Here is a 9,776-nt window from a genome sequence, read left to right as displayed (position 1 = left end):
CATATTTGTCTTTTCAACGTTCATAATGACCTTTATGAGCACTGAATTCCAGAAATGGGTGGTTGTCACACTTATTTTTTTACACTTGTTGTTTTTATGGTAGCAGACATGTTTGTGACATCAGTGTGAGGCTCATTCTCAACAACACCGCTGTAATCAGGCTGACATTGACCCCGATGTTGCTCCAAACTTCTTACATCATGTTTTTCTACCGTTGCGTAACTTTATAGCTGAGTTTGATGGCCTCTCCATATGTACTGTGTGTGTGTGTGTGCGTAAGTGTAGATGAAAATGAGCACAGGAAGAGTGCACTTCCTCCAGGAGAAACGTCCCTGCTGGCTTTATTTTTATAATCATAATACGTCAATATCATCGCAGTGCAAACACTTAGTATAAAATATCATCTTTAACAAAATTTACATTCACATAAAACATCTCAATAAATACATCTTCAACAAAAGAACTTGACAAATATTGGATAATTCATAATATAGCTCTGAAAAAGACTCTACAATGTACAATAATAGCTAGTAATACCTACATATAACAATTGAAACCCGTATCATACAGTATGAAAATATCAAATTTACAGGAAAAATATTGTACATAACTCCTTTCCATCAACTTTCCATCAACGGTTTAAAGCAAGTGTATAAAAATCCTCATTTTGAACCTCTTAGAAACATAAAGTAAGCATTCAAGCTACTGTATAGACTTTAAATCTATTTTAAATATGATAAGAAGTACAACAACATCATATCAGTCAGGTTATGATGTCCAAATAAATCTCTCCGAAATCAACACTTACCACCATTTGAGTTACAAAACTGTTAAAGAAAACAGCTCAAACAGTAAAAATACAGGCATTCAACAAAGGAAATCCACAATAACCGTAGCCACACATTCGGTTGTGCTACAGCTCAACACCAAAAAAGTTTGATATGTTTATGAAAATAGGTTGGCACGTTTAAAAAAACAGCTACCTGTTGACTACAGCAGGAGCAGAAAGGAGGAGGAACCCCCGGCCTGATGTCAAGCTGTCCTGAAATGTCCTCAAAAGGTTCCCACACCAAGCTCATGAAGAAGACACGGGTCAAAAAAGCACCTTACATTCAAGAGGACCGCTACCTTTAGCGCATGCATGAGGACTACATTAAAACAGAGTCACTGTGTGTCCAATGCTTGGGCTGTATTAATGTTTCATCAAAGCATGCATGTAAGAGCCACAGGCTTGCAGGCAGTGCATGCTAGAACAGATTAGAGGAGAGTTCATGGCTGTGGTAAGCCGTGCTGTGAGTAGCATGCTATACCATGAAATAAATCATCTGGATTTGTATGAGGAAGCCAGACACAGAGGTTTGTGTGTCTCCTCATAAACAGCAGTTTTATTTTCTCTACCAAAGCAGCTTTTAGTTCATAAAAATAGTAGAACTGAATATTTTAACAATAGAAAATATTTCTTAATAAACAAACACGCAGAAAAAAACTTTTTTTTATATAATTCAGTGAGAAATGAATCACACTCGCACAATACAGAAAATAAGTTTTTCTAAGTCATGCTTCAATTCCACAGAGATACAGACTTGTGTGGCTGGCTATGCACACTCTATTGGCTACATACACTATCAGGTCAAAATAGGATCCAGCTGGCTACAGCATGCAAGGGGTGAAGAGGCCGAGAGAGGAGACAAACCGCTTTATTGCTACACTTTGACGAGGAAGAATCTGGAAGTCAAGCATCACAGGGAAACAGACAGCAAACATGACTGAAATGCAGCAGTGGCATCATGCACTTAAAGACACTGAGCAGCTCGGCCCAGGCGAATCAAGAGTTTACCTCATGTGCTATCAGAGGTTTAGAGTGAAGGGGCCCGTGCCTTAAATGTACGGTATCACTGACCCAAAAATGATTGAAGGCAATGCCCTGTTGTATTTTGGCAAGTTTATACCATAACTGCCACTTACAATCACACATTTGGCTTCATCCACTTTTAAAAACAGATATCTGTTGGACAACGATGATGCCCGTGTAATTACATGATCTGAATTGGTCTCCAGTAAATCAATAAAGGATTTAAAAAGGCAACATAAAATGGCAGGAAACTCATTCTGAGGAGTGGTCGCTAAGGCAACAGCACTGATTTGGTTTTATACTGAGAGAAAAGGGTCAGTTAAAGTTGTATTTTCCAGATGTGGTGGTTGCGAGAGGCATGTGTGCTACACTATCAATTGTGCATTACGTTGTTTTTTTTTATGCTGATTTAGTTTATTATAGTTATGGAAACAGTTTTGGGAGTCTACTCTGAAATCCTGGAGACATCCTTGGCCTTTGATTGATTACAGAGCAACGTGGCTAAAGCATCCTGTATCCTGTCCGTGACACCCTGCGGTGTGAAACAACAAACAGGGCTCCTCGAGTGTGGAGGGAGAGTCCGATCGAGACCACCTCAGTCCTAAACGCAGCCCAGGCCTGAGTCCAGGCCTCCCATTGGACGATCAGTGTCTCTCAGCCCCTCTGAGACAGTAGAAGAAGACTGGAGAACAACTCAACTTTTCCCTCTTTAAATAAGCTCTCTCTGCTACTGCTGTCTTGTTGCCATCCTTGTAATTTCCCCAGCTCCACTCTTATTTTCTTGCCTTCGATGTTTTTCACGGTCACCATGGAGACAGGGTGCGTCACACCATTGCAGTGGGGACAGAGGGCAGGTACCTGGTGGTGCTGGTGGAGGTGGTTGGTTTAGCCATGCTCGGGCTCGGGGTCCTGATCGTGGCGTAGGTGGTCACCGTCGGGGCAGGGCTTAACCTGGTGCACACGCTGCCGTGGGTGAACGCGCTGCAGCGGTGCGCGGTGTTGCCGGGCTGCTGCTGGGTTTGAGACGGCCTGATGCCCTGCCTGCGTCCTTCCAGGAAGTAAGTCAGCATCTGACCTTTGCCCTTCACGCTGACCTGGCCGCGGCACACAAAGTTGTAGTAGTTTGTGATGAGGCGATGGACGTCCTCCGTCACCTAGAGAGGAAACACAGAAGGATGATGTTTCTCAGTGAGTGTGTTTACATGTGCACCAGTATCCTGAGTGTGATCAAGTTTTTGGAGTATCCCGGTTATGTGTTAGACATGTAAACACTTTATCCTGGTTTCAGAAACCTGGATAAGACCTTATCCCGGTTTTGAGAACCTGGATGTGTTACCTGGAGTACTCCAATGAAAACCAGGATACTGTGACACGTAAACAGGTCAATTTATTTATAGAGCACATTTAAAAACAACAAGAGTTAACCAAAGTGTTTTATAGAGAGATGAGAATTACAATCATATAAAAACACAGACATAATTATGAGGATCGAGGGGGAAATTAATAACAGTGTAGAATAAGATGAATAAAAATGGGATTAAATCATAAAAGCACAACAGCATTGCACAGAGAACATAAAAAATAAAGAGAAGAAAATAAAGATCAATAGATAAAATAACAGTGTGACTATTTATGTCTTCATGATGATTATTAAAAGGCTGAAAATAAAGAGAGATGGGTCTTGAGATGGGTTTTAAAAATCTCAGTTGAGGGGAAAGATCTTATAATGAGAGGCAAACTGTTCCACAGTTTAGGGCCGACAATGGAAAATACCCGATCACTTCTGGATTTTAACCAGGAGCAGCAGTGATTGGTCATCTGAGGACGGTCGAATGGGGGATGCAGAGTCCAGAAAGATAAGCTAGTGCCAGTTCATGCAGTGCTTTAAAAACAAATAAATGAATCTTAAAATCAATTCTGTATTCAACTGTTAACAGCCCAGTATGGGAATGATCTGGTTTCTCTTGTTGGTACCAGTGAGAAGTCGTGCTGCTGCATTTTGAACCAGCTGCAGGAGAGATAAAGCTGACTGACTGGTTCCTATTCACAGAGAATTGCAATAGTCAATGCGAGAAGAAATAAAAGCATGTACTATGATCTCCAAATCCTTAACAGACAGAAAGGACTTTAGTTTTGTAAATGATCAAAGATTGAAGAAGCTGTCTTCATCAAATTTTAAAGCAGAAGCAAAGAATATGCTGAGATTTCTTGTACAGGAGTTTACTTTCATTTTTAGAGGTGTAAATTTAGAAGAGTAATTAATGTGGTTTTGCAAAAGTCTTTCCTCAGTTTATTTTCCTGGTTTAGCTTCAGGAAATTAAGGGAAAAAAGAAGCTGAAAGGGAACAATATCATAGATTATACAGCAGGTGTTCTCCTGCGTGTTCAGCAGTACTGTACCTGTATTTTTCCTTGTACTCCAGTGCTGTCCATCCTGCTGGCTACGTTCACTGTGTTTCCCCAGATATCATACTGAGGCCTTCTGGCTCCAATCACTCCTGCCACAACTGGTCCCACATTGATACCTGAACAAAAACCAGAGAGCCCACAATGCCTGAGTTAGCATTCTGTATATGGGAAGCTCATCATTTTCACCTGAACAAAAGGAACTGTTTATGATGGCTTTCACTTGGAAGACCTCCAAGAGCTGTTGTATTTCCTGCTGATGTTACTGATCACCACCAGAGCTGTTTAGGGTGTTTTGTGCCAAGTCTTATTAGAGCCTCAAGTCCTTGGGGGAAAGTTAAATCACACATCTTCATGAGCAAATTGCAAGTCGTGATGCTGGTTTTTCAGGTGTTTAATTGCTGAGTATTACATTGGCAAAGCGTATGAACATCTTCCTTTTAAACCTGTCTTACATAAGTGAGACAACATGCTTTCAATGCATAGGCCTAATAGTTATTTATGTAACGTGGAACTTGAACGGTTTTGTTTTCAAGTCTCAAGTGAAGTCAAGCCTTTAAGTAATCACGTCTCATCTACGTTAAGTCTAAACTCGTTGTTTTTTTGACTGAAGTCTGATCGAGACTTAAGTGTACAAAGTATGTTGTGCTATTGCAGCAACGAAGGCTCACAATGTGCTACCAATAACACAAAGTGAAGAAAGGAAATTCAGTGAAAGTGAAACTTGGGAGCAAATGCACTGCTGAACATGCATTAGAGTCCCTCTGAGCAGGCATTCAATTAGAAAACAGCCCAGAGTACACAAGGGGCTGCGTGGAGGTGTGTTGCTTCAGGTACTTAAAAATAATGTGATCCAGGAAGTCCAGTTTGAGTAACAAATCAATTGGTTTGAAGGTTTATTAGACACCAAAACACCACAGAGAAGTTTATCATACTCTGAAAGGTTATCACGGCAGCAATCATTGTGTCTTTCAATGCAACGATCGGGAGGTAAACAATAGAAATACAGTGTTCATGTTACAAAGTAGTCCACCAAAAATGTGCACTTGCATGTATTTGATTGTCCAATGTAGCGCCTTGCTGGTTGCTGTTGTGCTGATTGACCCCACACTTTTTTGCTGGAGCCCATTGCGTTGCTAGACAGGCCTCATTAGGGGGCTGCAGTTTTTATCACACAGGCCTAGTCAGTCTGAATGCGACCTACATAAGACAAACTGTTCAACTGTGTTTGTGCTGCAAATGGTAGGTTTAAAATCCAGTTTTCATAAGAAAAACATACATTTCTGGATTATTTTGTCATCAAAAATGAAAAATAATAATCTCTATGTACAGTTTATTCTGGGCTGGAGAATTGACGTTCATTGAAAACTTCACATCAGGAGTTTGGCCGATGCAGTTTTCAGTGACCGCTTTTAACTGTCTTTTACTTTTAGCCCTGCAACCCTCCTCAATGACTGCTGCTCTGTTATTCAATGCCTGTCTTGAGGATCACAACTGACTATAAAAATGCCTATGATGACATGACACTGCAATCCAAGGTATTGCCTCATCTTTATAGACACAGTTCTTGAGGTTCTAGAGGGTGGACAGCAATATGGCACATGGATAGATCTAGTAAAACCTGACCAAGCCTTGTTTTTCTGCACTTTCTAGAAGTCAAGTCTTACGCAAAAAGTTGCGTTTCTGCAAAGTGGGTTCACCCATGCAGACAAACACAGCCCCACAGTCTGCAGACAGGATGGCACTGTGTACACCAGGCTACGCTGTGATTAAACAAGGGCTCCTGTCGCAGGCTCCCCACAGGATACCCAACACAATGGAACCCAGAACTTCAGGTCTCGCTGTGACGAGCTTCCTGGAGTGAACGCTCTTTCTGTGATGCATTTCCTACCAAACTTACCGGCACTGAGGTCGATGGCGTCCAGTGCAATAGGTCACAAGCTCAAACCCCAATGTTTGTATAGACCAGTGTATGTGTGTTTTCGTGTGTGTGTGTTTTCACTCACCTACTCTCAGGACAAAGTCATTGTAAGACTGGTAATTGATGGCATCCAGGACATCAAACATCTCAATGGCAAAATCTGACACTGTGCATAAATGTGAGGTGATGGACTTCTTTGCCTGAAAATGAGAAAAATGCACCAATATTAAGAACACAGTGCAGAAACATGCATGCTCACATCCAAGGTAGGAGGTGATATCAGCCTCCATTTCTATTTCCCCAACGTGATTATATATGTTATAATCTACGACTACTACAAAAGCGTGCGCCGTTGTTTTCCCCAAAGTCAAACCGCCGCTGTGACTGACTGTTAAGTTTGCGTAAAGTTTTGCAGAAAATGCAGAAAGGGCTCTTTTGTTTGTCAGCTTTGCAGGATTTAAAGAAACTTTATGAATGCAGAATATGCTGACGCCATAAAGGCCGGTAATCCCTCGCAGAGGATTTGTGGGGTGAAACGTGACAGGGTTCTAAATGTCAACATCCAGAAAATAACCACCTGGAAATACTCTTAAAAATGCATTCTGTTTGCTTTCGAAATGTGCTAATACGCTGCAAACACAAACAAAAACTCATAAGTGCTCTAAATATAGCTTCTGTATGTGTACCTTGGAGCCAGTTGTAGGAACCAGCCCTACCGCAGCCATGTACGTGCTGCCAATAGTCTTGATTTTTTCGATATCCCTGTAGCAGTCTTTATCCATCAGCTGGAAAGAAAGAAGAAAAAAAGGGATAAAACAGGAGGAAAACATTACTACTACTACAAATTTCAAATCAAATTGAAGTAAATTGTCAGTTTAGGTTCATATATATTATAGGTTGTGTTGGCAAACAAATCCAAATGCAATTTAAAATAGGCTCTTTTAGTGCGTTTGAGTAAATTAATGCTTTATGTTGCTGATTATAGATTCAAGCAGGCCAAAAGTCATCTGTAAGTAATTCCTTATTTTGGAAAACTTTCCCAACCGCAACCATTGCTTATTATATTGCATCAATAAACACCCTCAGTCATGGCCACAATGTCATCTTTGAAAATGACATTTTGGAAGTCATACTGCACTGGAGCTTTCCTCCAGATTCTCCAAATATATAAAAATAGCAGATTTATGATGGAGCAGAGCATTTACACACCTCATCAAAGTCAGCGATGATCTCATTGAGCAGCCTCAGACACTCAACTCCCATGTTGTTCCCATCCAGCTCAATGTAGAAGTCGTTGAAGTTGGCAATGGAGGCGAACAGCACTCCAACCTGAGCATAGGACTGGTAGTACAGGTCCTGGAGGGAAAGAAGTTCACAGTAGACAGTTTATAGTCAAAACTTTCAAAAAAGTGCAAAGAATGCCACTGAGGGAAAGGCACAGTGCAAGGCCTTAAATTTCACCTAAATTACAAAAATTCCCAAAAACATTTGAGCATGGAAGTTCATTCTTGACCTTTGGAAACAGTGTGTACCAAAAAGCTCAAAGCTTCTGAGCTTTCAACTGCATCTAACAGTCTTCTTCAGCCAATGGAGTTGGCTCAGGTATCATAACAAGACCTACAGTTAGTGTGGAACTTCAGTCATGTGGTAACAAGATTTTTCTCGCCCGATATACGACCACTATCAGATCATTTCACCAAAGTTCCACACTCAGGTCACGTGATGACACTTGTGCCAGGTTCACACACAGATTCACTGAAGAAGACCATGAAACACAGCCGAAAGCACCGAAAGTCTAGTTAGTGTACATTTGAGCTTACGTTACTTTGTTACAAATGAAAAGACATGTTTTGTCTAATGCCACAGGTGGTGTGTTCACCATATATTGTACATTAACTTTGGAGGAAATTTAATGTGCTTTATTATTTCAGTGGTTCCAACCCAAGCACTGATTGGAGTCAGATGTCTCAAAACCTGGACAAATAAAACCAAATCTATTTGCATGGATAGATAGGAGTTTGCATGTTCTCCCTGTGCCTACATGAGTTCTCTGCAGGTGCTTCAGCTTCCTCCCACAGACCAATAACATGCTGGTTAGGTTAACTGATGACTCTAAATTGCCCATAGGTGTGAATTTGAATGTGAATGGTTGTCTGTCCCTATATAACAGCCCTGTGATTGGCTTAGATCAGCTCCAGCTCCCATACAACCCTCCGGAGCATAACTAGAGGATTATCAACAGTAAGCAAGATAGATGGAAAAGCCAACTCTTTCATCCGAAAGTGGCTGGGCTTGCTGCGATGCCTCTCTGAAACCGGTTTCTCTGGAAAGAACATTCTTCAGCTGCCTCTACAATCATTAAGCATGGGCTACAAGCAGGAGAAAACCAGGCTAGTGTTGGAGATGAGGGAGTCCACTGATGAAGCAGTGAGGAATGCAAACATCCAGGTCCACACTGGCCACATTTGGAAAGCCCATGCTGAAGGCAACCTGGCAATTAGCAGGCTGCAGCACAAAGAGATCATAGGCAAGAGTCCAGACAGGAAGGACAGGTCTCGGGTGGGGGGAAGCCCCGCAGTTCTGGTCCAAGGCCAACAGGAAAGAGAGGAAGGAACTGGTGGTGTCTGAGGTGACAAGGATGGAGAATGAGCACTTTAAGATCAAGGCCATAGCACAGGGATGACAGGGGGGCTGGACGACATGGGAAGGCGTTGTTGGCAGAAACATCAGCATGGCGGAGCTGTGGAAGATCCCACAGGCAAGGCACAGTTTCCTCATCAGGGCAACATACAACACACTCCCCTGCCCACTGAACCATCTGTGGTTTGGCCAGGAAGAATGCTGCCCCCTCTGCCACAGTCCAAAGGCAAGCCTCCACCACATCTTGTCAGGCTGCAAGATCATGCTCTCCTAAGGACGCCACAGGTGGTGACACGACCAGGTGCTGAGCAAATTGGCCGAGGTGCTGGAGAGGCGCAGACAGGACATGAGCAGAGGTCATCCTCCACCAGAGGACCATCACATTCAGTTCATCAGAGAGGGTGGGGGCAACACAAGTGCCACACCAAGAGTTCCACCAAAGATAGTTCCCACCACTCTGGACTGGAGAATGAGAGCCAAACTCTGCAGGAAACTCCAGTTCCCCAGTGAGATCATCAACACAAGCCTCCGCCCAGACATAATGATGTGGTCCAGCGGTGCCAAGACTGTGCTCCTCATAAAGCTAACTGTCCCATGGGAGGAGGGTGTAGAATCTGCCTTGGAGAGGAAGAAGCCAAAATATTCAGATCTCGCTACTGAATGCAAGGAGGCTGGCTGGAGAACCATCATCTACCCTGCAGAAGTAGGATGCTGCAGCTGTCAGCTGGTCGCCTCATGAGGGACATAGGAGTAACTGGAGCAAACCAGCAGAAGGCCCTAAAAGACCAGGCTGAAAAGGCTGAGAAGAGCAGCTTTTGGCTCTGGTTGAGGAGGAAGGACAAGTGTTAGAGTAACACTTAGCATGAGGGTTGACTGCAGGGGGTGCTCCACCACCAGGAGACATTTTGGGTTTAAAGGAGCGAAAAGTTGTAGATCAGTGGTACCCGGCTGATGATCC

General features: G+C 42.7%; 1 protein-coding gene across 1 annotated transcript in view; it reads right to left on the bottom strand.

The window, feature by feature from the left end:
- Positions 1–321: 321 nt before the first annotated feature.
- The window catches only part of LOC137187382 (adenylate cyclase type 1-like), a 59,225-nt gene continuing 49,770 nt past the window's right edge, over positions 322–9,776 (bottom strand). Inside the window, exons 16-20 of the mRNA XM_067596232.1 lie at positions 7,388–7,534; positions 6,865–6,963; positions 6,264–6,378; positions 4,252–4,376; positions 322–3,006 (exon numbers count right to left, since the gene is read on the bottom strand). Of these exons, the coding sequence (XP_067452333.1) occupies positions 2,677–3,006; positions 4,252–4,376; positions 6,264–6,378; positions 6,865–6,963; positions 7,388–7,534 (816 nt within the window). The 3' untranslated portion in view covers positions 322–2,676. The remainder of the gene's footprint in view (positions 3,007–4,251; positions 4,377–6,263; positions 6,379–6,864; positions 6,964–7,387; positions 7,535–9,776) is intronic.

Source organism: Thunnus thynnus, chromosome 8, assembly GCF_963924715.1.
Source record: "Thunnus thynnus chromosome 8, fThuThy2.1, whole genome shotgun sequence".
Classification (NCBI taxonomy): Eukaryota; Metazoa; Chordata; class Actinopteri; order Scombriformes; family Scombridae; genus Thunnus; species Thunnus thynnus.
Note: the sequence above shows the minus strand (reverse complement) of the source record. Positions and strands in the feature narration are given on the sequence as shown.